Source organism: Brachyistius frenatus, unplaced genomic scaffold (genome assembly GCF_029030835.1).
Source record: "Brachyistius frenatus isolate BFR_SWC_R1_liver_20210118 unplaced genomic scaffold, ASM2903083v1 Contig_21, whole genome shotgun sequence".
NCBI classification, from domain to species: domain Eukaryota; kingdom Metazoa; phylum Chordata; class Actinopteri; family Embiotocidae; genus Brachyistius; species Brachyistius frenatus.
In genome coordinates, this window is record NW_027210620.1 from 3516495 (window position 1) to 3536521 (window position 20027).

A 20027-nucleotide genomic window follows, 5' to 3' on the forward strand; every position below is an offset into this window, starting at 1 on the left:
AACTTTTGGAAAACAAGCATCACCAACTCGCCTTGGAGGAGAAAGGAGTGGGGGGGGGGGGGATAACTTAAGAGGCCTGGCAGTGTTTTAAAAAGTGATTAATATTTAATCAGACACGCTGCTGGCGAGGGATGTGCCCCCTTTGAGCGGCGGGATGATCAATGAGTGCTCACGGTGAAGGATAGCAAGATAAACACCAGAGCATTGCCGAGATGGCAGCGGGAGGCAGGGACATCTATCACAACAAGGTTGCCACGACAACCTGTCGCCGGTTTAGTCGCCAGGCGACCGCTTCATGCCGCTCGCCTCCGAGAGCCGTGGCCCTCGAGCGTCGCGCGACACGAGATCCAACTAATCAGAGTTCCTGAAATGAGAGCAGTAAACTAAAAGAGGGGGAACTTTTGAGAGGAGACAAAACTGAAAACACACACACACACACACACACACACACACACACACACACACACACGTGGCCTTCAAAAACTCTTTCTTGGTTTGTTCCAGACAATAACCACATGAGCCATACTTATGTGCCTCACACGGAGAACAGAAACAAAATTACATTTACATAATAATGTCTGAATGTGGATCGAATAATTGTTTCCAACATACCTAATATCTCGAAGTAATTAATAGTAATTTTCATGTAAATTTGGTGTGAAATTAGCTCATGGTTTTTAGTCTCAGAGCGACCCTGCACCACAACGATAAGACCACCCCTACCCCACCTCGCTCTGCATCGCCCTCTCTCTGTTTCTCTTCCTCGTCCTGTTCGCTCGGGGTGAAGGCGAAGAACCGTAATGACTTGAACTAGAAGGAGAAACAACCCCACGCCGGCACCACATTTATTCAGGTCCAGACGACTTCCAGTAAATTTATTCCTGACCTTGAAAATAATAGTTTTCACCAACAATGAGATTTAACGTGGACCAAAAAAAACACACAAAAAACCGATTTCTTGGATTGGGCAATCGGTTAAAAAAAAAAAAAAAACAAGTGCACGAGTCAAACACTGAATGTTTAAACGTGATTCATGGAGGCGCAGGTCTCCAGCGGCCTTGACCAAGAGTTTGAAAGCAAATTCAAGCTGCTGCAAAGTTTGCCGAAGGGGAGCAAGAAATGAATGAAAAACCACTGAATAACACGCGAGGTGCAAATTTCCTTCAAATCCCCTCATATTAATATTGTGGGCTGTTCTTGAATCTAATCCTGCAGATTCAGAGCCTGTGAAAATCGCTGACTCGGCCTTCCTCTGACCTCGGTCTTATCTGATTGTGAGCGCCGTGGCGATGCGAGCGTGGGGCGCTCTCACTTTCTGTAAGGTACTGACCTCATGTAAAGTGCTGGAGAGATGACGATTGTAAAACAAGTGAAACCCAGTGGCAGATTATTACATGACTGAAGGACTAAACGACTTGTTCAAATAAATTCTTCATTTATATTCGGAGTTAAAAGGACATTAAATGTCGAAGCTGTTTTTAACTCGGTTGCGAGCTGAGAGAACAAACAGAGGAGCCAAAAGCGTGACACTGGAGGCCGAGATGTTTTAGATGCGTGCAGCTAAATAATCAGTGACGCGCAGTGGAATATTCTTGCACATCAAGACGCTGTGATCTCGTCCCTTTTTAGCCTCACACCCGCTGCGTCCCTGTTTCTCACCGCTTCTCCTCATCGTCTTACGTCTCTCCTCTCCTGTTTTTGTTGTGTGTGTGTGTGTGTTTCTTTTTAAATAGCGTCTTTCCACTAGTTTCTTTCCCTTTGTTATTGATTCGGATCACTAATTGGAAAAAAAAACAAAAAAACACAAAATGAGCAGAGGTGGACCCCCCGATGCTTTTTTTTTTTTTTTTTTTTTTTTTCCACCTGGCGCTACAGTTCCCAGCTGCGAGCGCAAGGTGACAGAAGTCACACCGTTTTGTTTTTTTGTTTTTAATCTTAGGTGATGCATCATGCTGGCACATCCAGCTGTCCATCAGACTTTGTTTGTGTTTTTTGCTTGTAATTTTATTTCAAGTGCAGGTAGAGATTTTATTTTGAGAAAAGGTCTGAATTAAAGCCATTTGATATTAGATTAACTTTAGATTTTTACATTTGGCTGCTTTTTGTTTTCTACTCTTTAAAAAAATATATAATAATAATAATTATGACTACGGTACAATCTTTGTTCCCATTTCTTCTTTAACTTGACAAACCTGACAAACATCAACTGGAACTAAAACAAGGTTCACATCCTGGAAACTGCTGTGAGATTTCAGCCACAGTATATTTTTGCCTTTCATTAAAGTGACTGATCGCTGTACTTGTTTTGTTTTTTTCCCTGTTGTCATGGCTTTCCCCATGTGTGTAATAATAAACTGACTCCATATCAATTCGAAATAAATGGTCAAAATTGTCAACAAAACAACGTCTTCATCTCTAAAAGGACGATGACAAAACATATCTATAAAGCAGAGGATCGCCCCGAAATTGGGGTCAAATTATGACATTGAACTCTATCTATTTTTTGTTTTATCAGATCTTTGTGCCTCGTAAATAACAGAACATTTAGTTCTCAAAAGTGTTTGTGCCTGATCACAACTTGTACAAATAAAAATGAAAGTGCTTCCCTGAATCCAGGCAACGCAACACGATCCACAGAAGTGCAGCAGAATACAAATGAATACCAAATGTGCCGGTTTAACAGAGTTAAATGTGGAGCTTGTACGTGCACGTTTTAACATCTGATGACAGAACAGAGGTGTCCAGGATGTTTGCTAATTAGTTTTGACAGTGTGATCTATTGTTAGTCTTCCACAAATAATCAGATTTGACTCTTACTGACAGCAACAGCGGTGTTGTGAAGCGATGGCTAATGTTTACCATCAGCGACCATAAGAGGGAGTCCCAGCTTTAGTGTGTGTGTGTGTGTGTGTGTGTGTGTGTGTGTGTGTGTGTGTGTGTGTGTGTGTGTGTGTGTGTGTGTGCGTGTGTGTGTGCAGGGTTTGACTTTGTGGACAGCTGGAGGCAGACTCACTCAGATATATGGAGGGGTGAGGATCTCTTCCTTCATCGCGCACACAAACAGATGAGACACACGCCGTCTTTCACTTCTTCATTCACCCGAGTGGAGTTCGTCTCACGCTGTCTTCTTTGATTTGTTGCCCTGTGCTTGTTATCCTGCAGGAGTCTGAGGAAGAGGTTAAGATGCAGATGTCATGCCTTTTCTTAACAGCATTATTATTGTTATTATTATTATTATTATTATTATTATTATTTTTTTGCAAATGTCTTTCTCTGCCTCTTCCACAAAAGAAAAGAAAATGTAACAGCAAACCTCAGCTGCCTCTAATGTCGCTGGCTGTGTGTTTATTATGTTTCTCGAGGTGGCAGCAAGCCCTGCTCGGCCTAATTGAAGAGTCACTAATCAGTTTGAGGGTCTACGTATCGTATCCTGCCGCTCAATGTTAAATGAAGAATTACAAAATGTGGCATAACCAAAAGCTGCTGTTAATGCAGCCGAGTTTCCCGCAGGGAATGCACTTCTTTTATTATTGAATTCTATTCATTTACGATCAGGTGTGTATTATCTTTGCTTCAACGTGAATTCAAATGAATAAATTACAAATATTCCCTCTTCTGGCATAGCGTCTGCGTTGGTACACAACAGTGTAGTTACAGCTAGTTTGACCATTTTTATGGCGGGTTTTTTTTTTGCATTGTAAAAGAAAATGAAGTTTAATGCTCCAAGATGTCAGTAACTAGTTTTATATATAAATACAGCAGCTACATCTAATCCCAGATTCAAAATGATTTTTAAAGAAACTGTGACCGCACTTTGGCTAGCTGTAGGGATATTTCAACAAGTCACAGGAACATAAAAAGAGTCCAGTTAAAGGCACTTTTTGCAATATTGGCTTCAGAGATCGTCCAGTTCACATAAAGTTTGAATTTAATTTGGTGTCGTTTTCTTACTATTTCAAGATAAAATGCACTTTTCAGGTATTATCAGCAAGTTGATTCGATAAGGACACAACATCTGGAGGAGAAATCACATAGAACAAAAGGAAGAAGACAAAAACCAGTCCTGTGAACATAAAAAAGACAAAGCAATACATTTTAGTCATGAAATGTTTGTCAGAAAAGATTTATGGTAATTCCTTTGGATGAGGGTTTTTCAGCAAAGCAGAACATCGGACTTATTGTGGGACTTCAACATATAAATGAACATCTCTTACATTCAAGCCGGACGAGTTAACAAAATGCTGATTGAGCCAATCGCCAGCTAACTTCTGTAATTCAAAGTATAGAGTTTTTAAATCTGGTGTCTGGTGAGACATTCCCGCGCTGGCTGGATGAATACAAACTGGGCATCCTCTATGAGAAGAACATGGCGCCCCATAGACTTCCACCTTTCACACTTACGTTAGCTCTATGCTAACTTGGATGGGGATTCAGTCCTGCAGCTCATATCAACTTTCCAAACGTTATCGCAGACCGAACGGAATAAAATTCTGGAGTCATTGCACATTTTGGGGTTATGACACATTTTAATTTCTTTTATCCACCATTTTAAAGCCACAACAAAGTAGCAGAGCGGATGATGTAAGGTTTTTGTAATTACTCAAACGGGGGAGACAAAAGTTCTACAAGTTCAAAACGGGTCAAAGAGGTCAGCAGTCAGATTCAGTTTAGCAGAAAGCATCATTAGGATCGGGTTTGGTCTAAGCTAAGTTTGATTGATTGATGAATAGACTAGAATCTTAAAGAACTTCTGAGTTATTCTCAAATGTGTTATCTTTAATTGTTTAGAAAGGTCAGGTTTGCTTATTTCTTACTGCCTTTATCTCAACCACTGGAAAGGTTGAGCTGGCATTTTCCTGCAGTGCTGCGTCTCCGACTCTGATGTTGGAAGACAACTCCTCAGTCGACTTCCTTCTACTTGTCTTTGTTTAAAGTTCATCACACTAAATGTAATTTGATTTGAATCCATTTGCAGCCTCCCAAATGAATTTATCCTTCGAGTGGAAATTTACAGTAATCAAATACTCCGATGCTTTCACAGCTGCGAACCCAATCAGCCGTTCAAAAGGAGGCGCTTTTACATTTGAATCAACTCTCTTCTTCTTCTGGGTGAATGTTCAGCTGACTGTCGCGTTAGCAGAAAGGACTGTTCGTAGTTTTATCTACCCTGCTAGGTGCTTTTTAGCATCCGTCTTTTTGATACGTGATTAACCAAAGGACACTTTCTCAGATCTGTCCTTCACTATTTCCACTCAAACGGTGTCAAGATCCAGGAAATAAAACGCAAGAACAGCTTTCGAGAGCTTTTTATTAGGACATTCAGACTGAAAAAAAAAAAAAATCTTTACATAATCCATCACTGACAAAAAGCAACAAACATTTTGAAAAAAAAAAAAAAGGAAGAGATGCATAGATACAGAAGCAAAGCCGAGGATTGAGATGTCATTACACATTTGAGTGGTTGGAAAAGGGGTTCGAGGTGGACAGTAGAAAGCGACGCGGCGAAGCATAGAAAGGTGTTCCAGCAACGTTTCTGAGCGTGCTCCGATCAGCCGGAAGCTTTGTTTGGATGTACATGCGTGTACTTGCTCATCGGGTCCATAGACTTCATCAGCGTCCCGTATCTGGTCCAGTTAGAACTGCGTGAGGCGTTCAAGGGCTAAGCTACAAGAACCCATGGGACTGTGTATTCGTGTCCGTCTGCATGCACGAGTGTTGGCATGTTTATTTCTTGCGGTAGTCGTCCGGGTAAGCCCCGTGATCATCCTGGTCTGGGTACTGGTCTCCGTAGTGCCTCAGTATGTCCTGGAGGCTGGGCATGCCCTGCTGCGAGGGCGGCTGGTAAGACGTGCGAGGCTCCTCCTGGCCGCTCTGGTAGGGCTCCGCCTCGTACTGCTCTCGCTCGTACTGCTCTCGCTCGTGCTGCTCGCTCTCCGCCGCCCCCTGGCTGTGGTCCTCCTCGGCGCGGTGCTCGGGCTGGGTCTCGGCGCGGCCCTGCTCGGGCTCGTAGCGACGCAGGCGGCAGTCGCGGTCGTACTCGGGGTCGCAGTGCGGGTTGGGCGGCTCCAGGACTCCGTTGCGGGTGCCGTCGGAGTTCAGGTGGGGCTCGTAGGCCTCGGCGGGGTAGGGGACACGGCGGTGAACTCCGGAGCGAGGCTCGCTGGGCTTCACGGGGTAGCACTCGCGGTCGTAGCCGATGAAGCAGTCGTAGCCCTCCTTGGTTTTACCCGGGGGGCCCAGAGGGTGGCGCTCCTCCTGGGCGGGCTCCTCATAGCTGGGCTGGGAAAAGGGAAACTGCTGCCTGGGGGTGGGAGGGCCGCGGCGGTGAACGGCAGCCGCCGCCTCACGGATCGCGGAGAAAGGATCGTTGGGGTTGGACTCGGCAGCAGCTGCCGCGCGCGGAGCGTACTGGTCATTAACTTGAGCCTGGGACATGAATCGGCGCAGCGCGGCATACGGGTCGGACGCTGAAGGAGGAGGAGCTTGGGCGCTAGCCTGGCGGTACATAGCGTAAGGATCAGTAACTCTGTTAGCGTTAGCGTAAGCATCCCTAAATACGGCATAGGGGTCGTTGTTCTGCTCGGCTGGAGAAGGGGCGGCACGGATAGCGGCAGCCTCATCTTTCTCCCCATTTTTGTACGACTCTGGGGGAGTGGCTAATCTGGTGGCGGTAAGAGGGTTGCAGCCTTCTTCGAAAATCGGGTTGCAGGATCCGGGGCCGGCGGAGACTGCAGGGCTAGGAGCACGTGCAGCCTGGGGGGGTAAGGATCCCAGAAAAAAAACAAAAAAAACACCGTAAGTTAGGATAGTCAAGGCACAGATGCAAATGTTAACGTACAGAACTGAAAGTGTTCGGACTGAATAAGTAGAATGAATAAAGCAGTACCGCGGCGTAGGCACAGCGGGGATCCCGGAGTGGATCGCAGTTGGGGTACTGCAGGTAGAGACCAGAGGGGGCTTTCTGCACCAGCTTGGGTTTGCAGCTGGGGTTTTTCGTGGGGTCGCAGCCGAGGTGGGCGTACGAGGGGGCGGACCCAGCGGAGGGCGTGTACCCGTGGGCGGCCCTCAGGTGGTACTGCAGACACTCAACGTCTTCAGGGGCGCAGACACGCAGCAGCTCGGCCTTCTGCTCCTGGAGCAAACAGAGGCAGATATTTTTGGGAGTTAACGTTGCACTAAAGAAAGTGAACTGGAGAAAAAAACAAATGCTGTGTAATAGCATACCTTGGAAAGGAAAGGCACCGCGGATGGAGCGTAGTAGTAATAGCCCGACTGCGGGTCCTTGGCTGAAGCAGCAGAGCGGACGTACAGAGGGGCGGGGGATTTGACTGGTGCCGGGGCGGGGGTGGCAGCTGGGAGCACCAGGGGCTGGTAGGGGCTCTTGCCCTGGACCAAAGCAATATACAGGCAGTAGGGGTCCTTGGTGGGGTTGCAGGTTTTGATTGGCGCAGGTTTGGGGGGCTCTGGTTTGGGTGCGGGCCTGTCGGTGTAGGAAGCGACGCAGTTGGGGTCCTCAGTATCCGCGCAGGACTTGTAGATATCCCCCAGGTGGCGCAGGTAGGCCTTGTAGGAGCGACGTCCATCAGCGCGGTTCTTGTTCTGGAGGTAGGCCAGATAGATGCGATCCATCTCCTGAACCTGAGGGGAGGACGGGTTTATTCATGAGCAACTTGCCAACTACTTGCCACAACTTACAACCTGCCAATAATCCATTTTAACTGCAGAAAATTATCTGGAGAAACTTCCCAAATCATTCCTGCAGCAACAATGGAGTGTTGAGAAATGCTGCAGGCGTAGATTAAATGGATAGAAGTGACCACAGTTGGACGAGTTGAAGCTGGATGCCCTGCTCACCTACACCCCCCCAAACATGCCTCTCCTACGGGCCTAATATTTAATTAATGATGGAGTTATTTTCAGTAGGACCACCAGAACAGTGATGAAAAGCAGTGAATTTAACAAGTGACATCATAATGACTTGTGGAAGAAATTTGCTGACTTTTGTATTTCATGAGAAGTTGATGCTTTTTGAATGGGACTCTATTTAGCCAGAGGTTTTTAAGAACCAGCCCCCCAGTGGCCCTCACTGGTATTGCACTTTAAGACACTTCTGCATCGGCTTCACTTTCAGGCCTGAAGACTTCACTCATTTGAGACGCTAAAACGCTTCGCTCAGCCAATTACAAGTAGTCATTTTACATTTCATTAATATAAAAAAATATATATTGATAAGAGCAGCTTTAAAATGAATGAAAACATCGCTTTTCAATATTTTTTCAACACTAAACAACATTTTGTTTCAAACTAAAAAGGGTGAGGCGTCCCTTTAAGACTTTCATTAAATGGAAGCAGTCGGTGTAGACACCGGTAATTTTCTTCACGTGTGTGTGTGTTCGTGTTTTCTTACTGCCTCCTGGTTGCCGTTGTCAGTGAAGTACTTGTACCAGCCCCAGAAGTCAGAGTGCTGTTTGTACCAGCTGATGTTCCTGCGGTTGCGGATGAGCCTCCTGTGCATGGCAGCAGTGCTCGCCCTCTCTTGGATGCTTTCCCCCGCTGAGGTGCAGGACAGAGACACAGAGGAAGGTCACTGCTGATCCAAGGGCTTCCACATCACATTCAAAGACTTCCCAGTGACTTTTAAACTTTCCAAAACATTCAAGGACTCAAAATTCATTAAAGCTTTCTTTTTTTTTTTTTACTTGCCAGGAAAAAAAAAAAAATGCTGCTATAACACACGAAATATCAATTACAGGGTTAAGTGTTGATGCTACATTAAAGCCAGGTGAGGTGCTGTATTAATCAAAAAGTACTTTTTTTTTTTTTAGAAAACAAACACCTGTGTGTAAATATATTTAAAGGTTAAAAAAAAAATCACATATTTACCATCTCCTTTGATCTTCTGCACAACCGGTCCAGCAGACAAGAGTGCTACAAAAACAGACAGAAGATCCATAAATCGCGTTATTCTCTCTAATCGGATTTCTTTGTCTAAGTGAGAATATGACATTAAACCTCAAACACTAGCAGGCTGATATTATTCATTAAACGGGGGGGAAGGAGTAATTGGCTCATGCCTGAAGCGCTGGCAGCAGCAGCACTTTGTAGATTTTTATAGGAGAGCCTGTAACACTGAACCCCATGCTGAGGCTCTCAAAGAGCTGCGTGTGCACTCGCGTCGCCTGCGTGCACGTATGTGAAACGCACGCGCACCGCTTGACCCCAACATACATGAGGGGAACAGCAGATTCAGCGCTTCTCCGCGGTCTCTTTCATCTCCGCGGGGAAAAGGTGTTAATGCCTTACAGAGAGGAGGAGGAGGAGGAGGAGGAGGAAGAAGAAAAGGAGAACGGATGACAGGTTTAAAAAAAAAAAAAAATATCCAGGGAGGAGGGAGAATAATGCCGGGTCACGTGGCGCGTGTGGGAAGTGGGAGGGGGGGAGGGGGGGGACGTCAATCTCCCGATAAAAAAAATAAAAAAAATTGAATAACAGAGTTTTGATTGGAGCAATCAGAAAGACGGGATGTGCGCTGTAGCGTAGAGAAGAAAGCTGGTATGAATCTGCAGATAAAAACAGGACCAAAGAAGGAGAAGTGAAGGTGACCCGGGGTGATGGGGCGGTGAGGAGGAGGAGGAGGAGGAGGAGGAAGGTGGGCTAAATGATGCTGGCTCAGCGTATCCGCTGTATTATTTTTTACGAGCCTGTTAAAAAGGCGGCTGGCACATCTGGAAACTGCACAGCTTTAAGAGGAGGATGGAGGAGGAGGAGGAGGAGGTGATGCTGACAGGTACTCATTTTTTTACCCGGCCGGTACCGATGAAAGGAATTCCTCCTCCTCCTCCTCCTCCTTGTAGTATTTTACCCTTTTAACCAGTGTAACTTAAAAAAAAAAAAAAAAAGCATTTTAAAGGAAAAGAAGAGATGTAAGCGGAGCCCCGCCCCTTTGTAAATGTGTCAATCATGTCAACTGGAAACAGGTGGCAGAAGAGCAACCTGTCTTCATGTCCAGACATTACTGATGATGTATGGACATCACATGGCAGTCTCCAACCTTTTTTTTCCCCCCCAGTGAGAGCCACTAAAAAAAGCTACTTAAAATGAAATATAATTTATTCACATAGCTGAGCTCCACCCAAATCAGCTGAATAAGCCTCTTCTGATGTGACCAGTAGCAAAAAAAAAAAAAAAAAAAAAGCATATTTGCGAGACAGATAAGCTGCTTAAACAATTCAATACATCCACCGTATTTCTCTGCGATAAAAATCACATCAAGATTGTTTAAATCTTTTTTTTTTTTTTTTTTAGTTTGTTTGCATCCAAAATCCGCAATTTCGCAATCACGCCTCTTTTCTTTTTTTTTTTTTTTTTTTTTTTTTGCCGCAGTTTTATCTGCCTGTAAATGCACGGATTTCATCAAATAAATGTTACATAAGGTCATCATAGAAAAATGCCCATTTCATCAAATTGTAGCGACGCTGTTGTGAACGTAAATGACCGTTTAAAAAAAACATCCACCGTATCACTGCCACACATTAAGAGGTAATAGCTGACATTTTTCATCAATGCGTGCCGTGATAGTCGTCGCTTCAATGAGTCATTTGCCCACAGCACAGTGTCTTCCTCACCTCGTGATTATTCAGTATTTCAATCTGTAAAAAAAATAAAAATAAAAATCCTGAAAGATGCTTTTCTGTTTTCCATTTTTGGAGGGTGAAGAAACGTTTGTCAGGCTGCGATTCTCTTATTTTTCCAAGAACAAATCTGAGATGTGAGGGTTGAGGACTCACCTGAGTCAGCAGTCCTTCAGATGCTCTTTGGTTCTGTAATGAGCGGAGTCTCGGTACTCTGGGAGTGTCGGAAACTTTTTTAAGGAGTTTTTTTTTTTTTTTTTTTTTTGCTGCTGCAAAGGTCAGCTTTGAAAAAAAAGTTGTCTTTTAGTTGCTTTAATCTGATGAATCCAGACCGTTTTTCTAAAAGAGCGGCCGCATGTGAAGGGTTTTGACTAATCAAAGTGCACAACCATAAAAAAAACAAACCCCACTGTGGATGAGAGTTTGTTTTGATGGAAAATATCAAACGTTGAGGAAATTTGAGAGGCTTTTTGGGTGTTTATAAGTGAAACAAGTATTTAAAGTAAATATCTTTTGAGTTTTCTGACAAAACATTTAAATAAAAAAAATGTTTGGGGCAATTTTCTGTCATTTTTTTGGACTAAATGATTATTTAATAGGAAAAATAAAAGCTCACTTGATGATGAAAACTACCAAATTACCTAGGATGAACTCGTTCTCTATAAAAAAAAAAAAGTGAAACTTTTCGATACTTAAAGTTGATACTTACCTGTTTTGATTTGAGTGTACCTTTTGTTATCCCTACTTTTACTTTTTTTTTTTTTAACTTTTCTACTTTACAAACGTTCTCGTTAAGACACTGGAAGTTAAAACCTCCGTGACGTATATCTGACACGCCTGTCCTCGGTGATGCGACCTCGCTTGTGATGCGCGGTCTCCCGCCGCGTACTCACCAGGCAGCAGCATCACGGCCAGCAGAGCGGTGATTAACACACCGGAGAAGCTGGTTCTCCTCCGTTCAGCCATGTCTGGACCTCCTCCTCTAAAACAAACCCCCCCCCAAAAAACAAAACAAAAGGAAAGACACACTTGTTTAAAAGAAGGATCTACTCCCCAAACTTCACACTTTGATCACTTTTGTGCCTTTAAAAAATACACAAATATTTGCTGCTTTGCAAAAAATTGGCTTTGACAGAATCAGGTGTGTGTTTTTTTGTTTTTTTTCAGGAGTCAAACTTCAACCTGAACTTGAAACTCCTTTTTGGGAAGTACCTGAAACTAAAGCTCGTCTCGGGTCTCTTACCTGCGGTAGGTTTATCAGCGTTGTCCGTCTGCAGACTCCCAAGAAGCTGGATTGGCCCTGAAGACTCGGTCCTCCAGGTGTGTGTGTGTGTGTGTGTGTGTCTGTTTTGTTTGTGTGTGTGTGTGTGTGTGTGTGTGTGTTTGGCAGGGACTCCTGGTGCACCCGGTTTCCTGCAGCCCTTCTTACAGACTGCCCTGACAGAGATGGGATCCCGCAAGGTTATAAACTGAGCCCGTCATCTCTTGACACACACACAAAAAGGCACACGAGGGGGGACCACCTGAGGGGGTCGAGGGCGACCTCAACGGCACGCCGGATTGGCTGAAAGTTCCAGCCAATTGGAGGCACCGTAATTAAAGACAGGAAAGAGGGAGAAGGTGGGAGGGTTCGGAGTCGAGATGGAGACGTGGAAAATGGGGGTTAAAGAAGTCGCCTCAAGTGGTGTCTTTTTTTATTTTTTTTTTAATTGAAGTCACTTCATGATCAATAATCCACTCTGTGAAAATCTTCACACTCTGGATTTGTTTTATGTTTTTTTTTGGGGGGGAGGGGGATGAAACGATGACTCCTGATCGAGTAAAAACAAAGACGAGAGAAAGGACAGAGGACAGAAAACACAAGGCAGTAATGAAGGGGATCAAAGGTGCCACATAAGCACTTCTCAGAGACCTCAGAGGGCCAAACCACACCTTCTAACACACACACACACACACACACACACACACACACACACACACACACACACACACACACACACACACACACACACACACACACACACACACACACACACACACACACACACACACACACACTCACATACATACTCACACACACACACATACACACACTCACACACACACACACACTCACACACACACACACACACACACACACACACTCACATACACACACACTCACATACACACACACACACACACACACTCACACACACACACACACACACACACACACACACACACACACACACACACACACACACACTCACATACACACACACACACACACACACACACACATACACACACACACACACACATACACACACACACACTCACATACACACTCACATACACACACACACACACACACACACACACATACACACACACACACACACACATACACACATACACACTCACATACACACACACACACACTCACATACATACTCACACACACACACACACACACACACACACACACACACACACACACACTCACTCACTCACATACACACACCACACAGGCACAGCTGGTCTACACATGAGGAATTTCATAATCTACAGTTTCCTCCTCAGTTTAACTGTGTTCAGGCATGCCAGCCTTGTAACACACACACACACACACATATACACACTCACACACACACAGGTACACACAGGCGGTAACTTCAGTGGAAAAGCTCCGTCGCGGTGATGCCTGATGCAATAACGCCGTATGTGACTTGTTACGACTGTAATTCAGTTTAAACGTTCGGCAGCGTTATGAGGTTTGTGTCCAGAGCGGCTTCTGAAGGTGGTTTTATTAGTTCATAGAGAATTTTCACTTTAAAAAATTCAGTTTTTATTTCATAGATAAAGTGATTCAAGCCCAAATTAAATCTTGTGTGGTTTTTTTTTTATGAACAAAATGACTTCAGAATGTTTCTACTATTGTGGGGTGTATTCAATTTAGGGAGAACAGCTGGCATGTGGACACGTAAGCTCGTTTATGCACACAGACTAAACTATAGTTTACCTGTTGGTACTTTTTTGGTGGGGGATTTCTATTGTGGTGTGAGCCAGTAGTTTGCGGCTGAAAAAGTCCCTGAAGACATGATTTTATATTGTTTTTTTTTCTTGGTAAAGTTAAAGCTTTTTGGAAAATAAAAATCCTCATTAAATCTTTAATGATCCCAAAGCACTGTGGCATTTGTAATCTGAATTTCAAGTGTAAACGCTCGTAAAAATCCCCGCAACGTGACGAGATTTTGAATTTGTATTTATGAAAAATAACTAATGAGAATTTATTCGCGTCCAAGAGCTGAATTCCCTGCTCGCTGTCGTGTTTAATGTCGGCCTGTGAAGCGACTTCAGACGCCTCCTGTGATTTGACAAGACTGCAAAACTAAAGCGAACCATCTGTCATTGGAATTAAATTCAGATGTTGCTGCGTTCTGATTGGTTCTGTAATTATGTGACATCATCTAGTTCCAACCAATCCCCACTCACTCAAAAAAAAAAAACAACGGTAAGAAAAACAGAAATCAGGCATGAAATTTGGCAAAAACACATTTTCAGGTCTTTTACGTTCTGCGGCTGCTTTTTTTTTTTAAAATTTTATCTTGGCGACCTGAAACTGGAGAGATTTCACAAACTGAGATGTCCAAATTACACCCTCCATTGTTCTTCATGATAAAAACTTCGTTAACAGCATTTCACCTCCCGTGTTTAACGTGAAGATGTTTTGTTCGTAGTCGATGGTTTATCACTGGCTGGCGTTAATCGTCGGTGGAAGCGTCGGCAGGCGTCATTTTTCCCGTTGCCACGGTTTCAAAACGTGCACCAACATCTTTGGCTATTAAAAGTTATGGGTGAAAGAAAATGTTAAAATTTCTTCCCCGAGTTTGTCCTTTTTAAGGCGGCGTTTTCACGACACGCACACACGGACAATCAATAGTACGTTGTAAATTGACTTCCGGTCATTTTTGTTGAGTCGAGCAATTTTAGCTTCCTGAAAGTCTTTTTGTTGTTGTTGTTGTTGTTGTTGTTGTTGGATTCCAGACGTAAGTTTTCGTTCTCCGACTTTGCAGAAATCTCTGCTGCGATAAAACACCACAGTTTACATGAAAAGCTGCAACATGACGATGCCCATCTGCAGGTGGACACGCACTGTTTTACCTGCTTCCCCCCCCCCCGCCCCCTTTTGCAGAGTATCTGACAGGGACTTGATGTTCGTCTTGAGCTTCAGTCGTGGCCGTAATGGAAAAAGAAAGAGTCTGCTTCCAATTTCGAGGCAACACTCTTGAGGAAGGCCTTTTTTTTTTTTTCCTGTTTTAACACGCAGTCTATAACTGCACCCTGCCGACTGCGAGCCCTGGGCCTCATCACCCCGACATCAGTTGTCCAGCCTCTACTGGATCCCGGCTGCGGGGATTTTTACTCCCGTTCAGCCACGAGAGCGTCAAACTCTCCTGGAAAAAAAAAAAGAAAAAAGAAACGCCCTCCCAGAAAGAAAGAGGGGGAAGCAGTTAAAGCAGCAGGTTAATGATGATGGGTTTCAGTCAACAAGCGCATATGGGTGTAATTTTTGGGTGTCCGCATATCTTGTGACCAGGGGCCTGTAACGTTTTTGTTTTATGAGCCTCTTTTCTGCTTCTGTGGGAAAATTCTGCAGCATGTAAAAGATTCTGTGGTTTAAATGCATTACCGTAAACGGAGGCTTTCATTTTTGAGGGTCTGCTCCAACCTCAGGGGGAAGTTCAAAACATTCAAATTTGTTCCGACAGAAAAATCCAACCTTTTCTCAGTCCCCCCCCCCCCCCCCCGCTTCTGCTTCCCTTCAGTCGTTGCCTAAATTATTGCCGATCGAAGTTCTACCGCTTCGTGGTCTGCACCTGAACGTCTCATTATTTATTTTGTATTTCTAAAATTTTTTCCAGCCCCTTTTCCTGTCCCGTCGTGCCCCGACTGAACGTTTCGGGGTCACGTTAACGCCGTATCTCGTGTGTAATTACGTTCGCCGAACAGGTGTTTCGCGGAGCCCGCAAACCTGCAATCCAGCCGGGACACAGATTCGAACACGACGCCGCCAAAACCATACTCATAATTTTCTCTGAAGCAGGAATGTAAGGGATTCTCAGAATTCACAGACAGCTGTTTTTGTCGTCGTAAAAAACAAAAAGGCTTTATTTCAGTGCGGCGCTGAGCGACTTTCGCAAAGGAGGCTGTCCAACGTAAGAGAGAATAATCCCATTTTCTTCACGTCTTCTGTGGACATGTCCACAGAGTCGGTCGGTGGGACGCCGACGTCACTGCAGGTCGTCGTCATCGAACAGATCCTCAAAATCTGGAGAGGGGAAGAATGCAAAAAAAAGAAGGGGAGACAATAACGGGGTTCAAATTAATCCAGCTACAGATAATTACGATAATACCGATAAAAAACAATTAAAAAAAAAAAAAAGTGAATAACAGTCTGAAAATGCGTTCTTAAGTGGATGAAATACTTTATTTACAAGCTCTACTGACTAAAGCTTAAACAATTAATCGATGACGTCATTGCTTCAAGTTTTGCCGATGTGAATATTTGCTGGTCTCTGTATTTATTTGAATGTTTTTGGGTCGGTAAAAAGTAAACAACCACATGATGTCAACTTAAGCCCATTTCAGACCAAAGATTTGCTGACAAAATTCTGTTTGATTGACAGGCCTGTAGTACGGTCAGGTTTTCCGCATTAGGTGGGCGGGGCTTAGCGTCCTCGGGTTTTCCAATCAGATGGAGTCAGGTCCACCAACGATCGCTCCTCCCCCCCAGCTCGTCCAAATATGGTCACTTCCTGCTCCAAACGGCTCCAAACTAGCAAGATGGTGACGGCTAAAAATCTGAACTTTTCTAAAAGGCAGCTCCAACTTCTCGACCTTCTTCTTTCGTTTTCCTGTTTCCTCACAATTAAAAAATGACCATCACCACTTACGCTGCAAATTATATCCAGCTACGAGCCTGAGAAGCTGGCAGTTAAGTCCAGAGACTTCCCAGTCACATCGTCTCGTTGCTTTTGTTTAAACCGGCGGGTTTCGAGAAAGTGGCGGACCGGAGAGCCGCGCGAAGCCGCGAGTTTCAAACGGTCTCGTGGTGAATCTTTGATCTGAAGTTGACCGTTTAGGGCCGAGAGAAGTCGTCGTTGCCCCGGGACGTGTTTTTGTTTTTAACGCCGAGCGTCTAAAAGCCCGAGTGACTGACGGTTCATCAAGTACGTCTTCCGATTTCAAACGTCTTCCAACAACTGGCTCATTATTGGAGGATCTAACAGATCATTGGTTAACAAAAAAAAAAGGGATCAGGTAAGCCCACTGAGTCCACATCTGGTTACCACAACACCAGATGTTTGTGGAGCTGGTTGCTTTGAAACAGGATATTTGTCGGGATGTAATGAGCTCGTTTTCTTTTTTTTTTTTTTGCTGTGCATCACCTCCACATGCGGATGCTTTCAGGTCATGAAACTTTTTTTTTTTTTTTTTTTTTTTTAAAGTGCATCGACATCGTCCTCCCTCCTGCCTGGATGAACTGGCACCTGACTGTTCAGTAGAAACGCATCTGACAACACTTCGGTTTTACACACAGGTTGATTAAAACAACAACAACAACAACAACACGATGTCGGACGTGCGATTCTGGGGAATCGATTCTTTCTTTTCGCTTGTTTTATTCTGTCGATTAATTAGTGATGAATTCGTGCCAGGCCAGTTACATAATTCCTGCCTTAGTTATACATCAAACTCAGTTTTTTTTTAGTTTTTACCGCCGACATCCTTGTGTAACAGGCTGCCAGCTTCTGGCTGATGTAAACTCCACGCTGACCTTTTCAAGCTGTCGGCATTTATTACAGCACACCGGCACCGAGTCGGTGTTGTGGAGCACGACCGTCCTGCGACCGTTCACAGAGGTTGAACGGTAGAAACTTTGTGCGATTGGGACTGTCTGTGCGTGTTTCTGAATGACGCCCGGCGTTACAACTCTTAACGAGAAAGGACTCCGGCTTCAGTGATCTAAAGGAGTGTCGATGTGTGTGTTTTAAAGCAGCTGACTGGCGAGGTATCCCGCTGACTTTCAGTCTGACAGAAGCTTATAAACACACTTTATCATCCTCCTCTTCTCTCAGCTTTTTTTTTTTTTTTTTTTCTACTCCCTCCTTTTTTCTCTTTCTTTTTTAACAATCAGCTCTTTTCTTTTCTAGGTCATGTGCCGCTGAGCCAAAACTTGTTCTGCCGGGAGCCACAGCTGCAAGACGGAAAACAGATTAGCTTTTTTTGGTGTGTGTGTGTGTGTGTGTGTGTGCGCGTCTTCGTTTACGTGCTCCTGCACATTAAACCTTTGTTCACAGAGGGGAACAACGTTAATGTTGAGAAGACAATGCGCTTCGAGGAAGTAACGGCATAAGAGGCTTACGCTAAAACTTCAGTTTCGATGCACTTTTGGCGGTGATTCGGTTTCTCTGCACGGCTCTCTTGAATTCACCGGAATATTTTAGGGCACATTTTTAGGTTCATTTTAAGTTTGGTATGTTGCGTGAAAACATTCCCGGTGATATGATGCTGCTGCCGCCGCTGTTTGTTGTTTTTACTTTCCACACATCTTTGTCCCGCGAGTTTTGTTCAGTTTACTTCTGACATAAAATAAAAGCTTAAATTGGTCAGATTATCAGGTTAGACCAACATAAATCTGGGTTTCTGTTCATTCCTTTCATCATTGAAGGAAGTTCCTAATTGCGTGCAACCTCCAGCCGTCCGTGTCTAAAATCCCTCGAGTGCAAACCAGAGACACTAGAGGTTGTTATTTTTTTAGTTTTTACTAGTTCACTTCAGAGTTCTCCATCAGATGTGATCATTAAACAGATACAGGAGTTTGTCGATGCTTCTTTTATTGCTTATTATTTCACGTGTTGTTGTTGTTTGTTTTTAGCACATTTGTTTCTCCTCACCGCGTGCGGCTCTGCAGCCGCATTTAAAGAAGTTTACTCTCTACGGTGCGTGCGTGTGTAAATGTATTCATTCATAAAAAAATAAAATAAAAGAAGCGTGGCGTCTCACCATTGAAGAAATCCGAGTGCACTGCCTTCTCATTGGCTGCCAGGTCCATCAGCAGGCCGCTGCTGCCCCCTGCCTGTCAACACGCAGCAGTACAACCACACTTACAGCAAAGCCACACTGCATTTGAATGATTACGGGTAATTAGGGTCCAATATAACAGGAGATTAAAAAGGCCTTTTGTTCCTCCTTCACATTCAAACAGTCAACAATATATATGTGTTAAATATATAATCAGGAAATAGACGTCTGGATGGATGTCGGACGGCCAAAAAAAATAAAATAAATAAATAAATAAAAAAAACACTGAAAGGGAAAAGACATCATTCGTGAATTTCAGCTCGAATTTTTTTCCCACTTTCTGACCCAAATGTTCCCAAATACACAACGATCCTCCAACGTTGTAACGACGTTGTTTTGTTGTTGTTGTTATTTTTGCTCTAAATCATAGAACCGACCTCGTCCAGATCCACGTATGGACCAGCTCCTTCGGGGAACATTTCGTCCACCGCAGGTTTCATCGTTTTCCAGTAACAATCCAGTTGTAATGAGTAAATTAAATGTCGTAGCTTCGAGGTTTTTTTTTTTGGCAAGCTAAGGCTAACTGGTAAACAAAATAAATGTGTGCTACACGAATTTATGCCCGGCTTTCCGTTCCCAAGCTGACATTCGTTCCGCCCCTCCACCTCCAGTAACGATCTGGTAACAGGTTCGAATCCCCCTTTTGGACAGTCTCGGTAGTGAGAAGTTGTGATTGAACAGACAAAAAAAAAAAAAAAAAGGTCTCCCTGTGTGGGAAAATACCTTTTTGGTGCAGAAACCAAAAAGACGTGATGAATCTCTGAAAACTGACAGCTTGATCCGGAGTCAGTTCCTGTAAAAACTCCGGTTTAAACACTCCTCAGAAAGATCATTGTGCATTTAGCGTCACCTGAAATCACAGAATTTAAGGTTAAAAAAAAGTTTTAATAAATAAATAAAAGGCGATTTTGATTTAAAAAAAAAAAAAAAAAAGATCTAAAACCACTTTCAATAGTCAAAATGTCCTTTAGATGTAGACTGACAGTTTTCTGTTCTTTTTTGTTGTTGTTCTTATAATGGCAGAAACTGTAAACTATTAAAGACGTGGTCCTCTGCTGCCACCTTCAGGCAATAAACAATACCTGAGGGTACACTTTATTATCTCTGTCATATATTATATCTATATAGGAGCATCCTTACAACAGTTAATGAAGTTCATAGAGAGCAAAAATTCCCACAATCAGCGAATAAAAAAAAAAAAAAAACAAGCCACGGTAAATAAATATCGACTGCTCAGCGGCAATAAACCAATAATGATGAAAACAT

At 43.8% G+C, this 20027-nt stretch overlaps 2 protein-coding genes across 4 annotated transcripts in view; both read right to left on the minus strand.

The window, feature by feature from the left end:
• The window catches only part of cops9 (COP9 signalosome subunit 9), a 202300-nt gene extending 182972 nt beyond the window's left edge, over positions 1-19328 (minus strand). For 2 of the 3 annotated variants that reach the window (XM_069696567.1, XM_069696568.1), the window contains exons 1-3: positions 19139-19328; positions 18684-18756; positions 15886-15945 (exon numbers count right to left, since the gene is read on the minus strand). In XM_069696567.1, coding sequence (XP_069552668.1) covers positions 15908-15945; positions 18684-18756; positions 19139-19201 — 174 coding nt within the window. In that variant the 5' untranslated portion in view covers positions 19202-19328 and the 3' untranslated portion in view covers positions 15886-15907. Of the gene's footprint in view, positions 1-15755; positions 15946-18683; positions 18757-19138 lie in introns of those variants that run through there. The other variant, XM_069696566.1, reaches the window with a different exon arrangement.
• Positions 5405-11595, minus strand: and1 (actinodin1). The gene is made up of 6 exons (XM_069696497.1): positions 11525-11595; positions 8884-8928; positions 8408-8553; positions 7225-7638; positions 6887-7132; positions 5405-6753 (listed from the first exon to the last, which is right to left on the minus strand). The coding sequence occupies exons 1-6, from the start codon at positions 11535-11537 to the stop codon at positions 5725-5727; spliced, it is 1893 nt and encodes a 630-aa protein (XP_069552598.1). The 5' UTR covers positions 11538-11595; the 3' UTR covers positions 5405-5724.
• Positions 19329-20027: the final 699 nt, after the last annotated feature.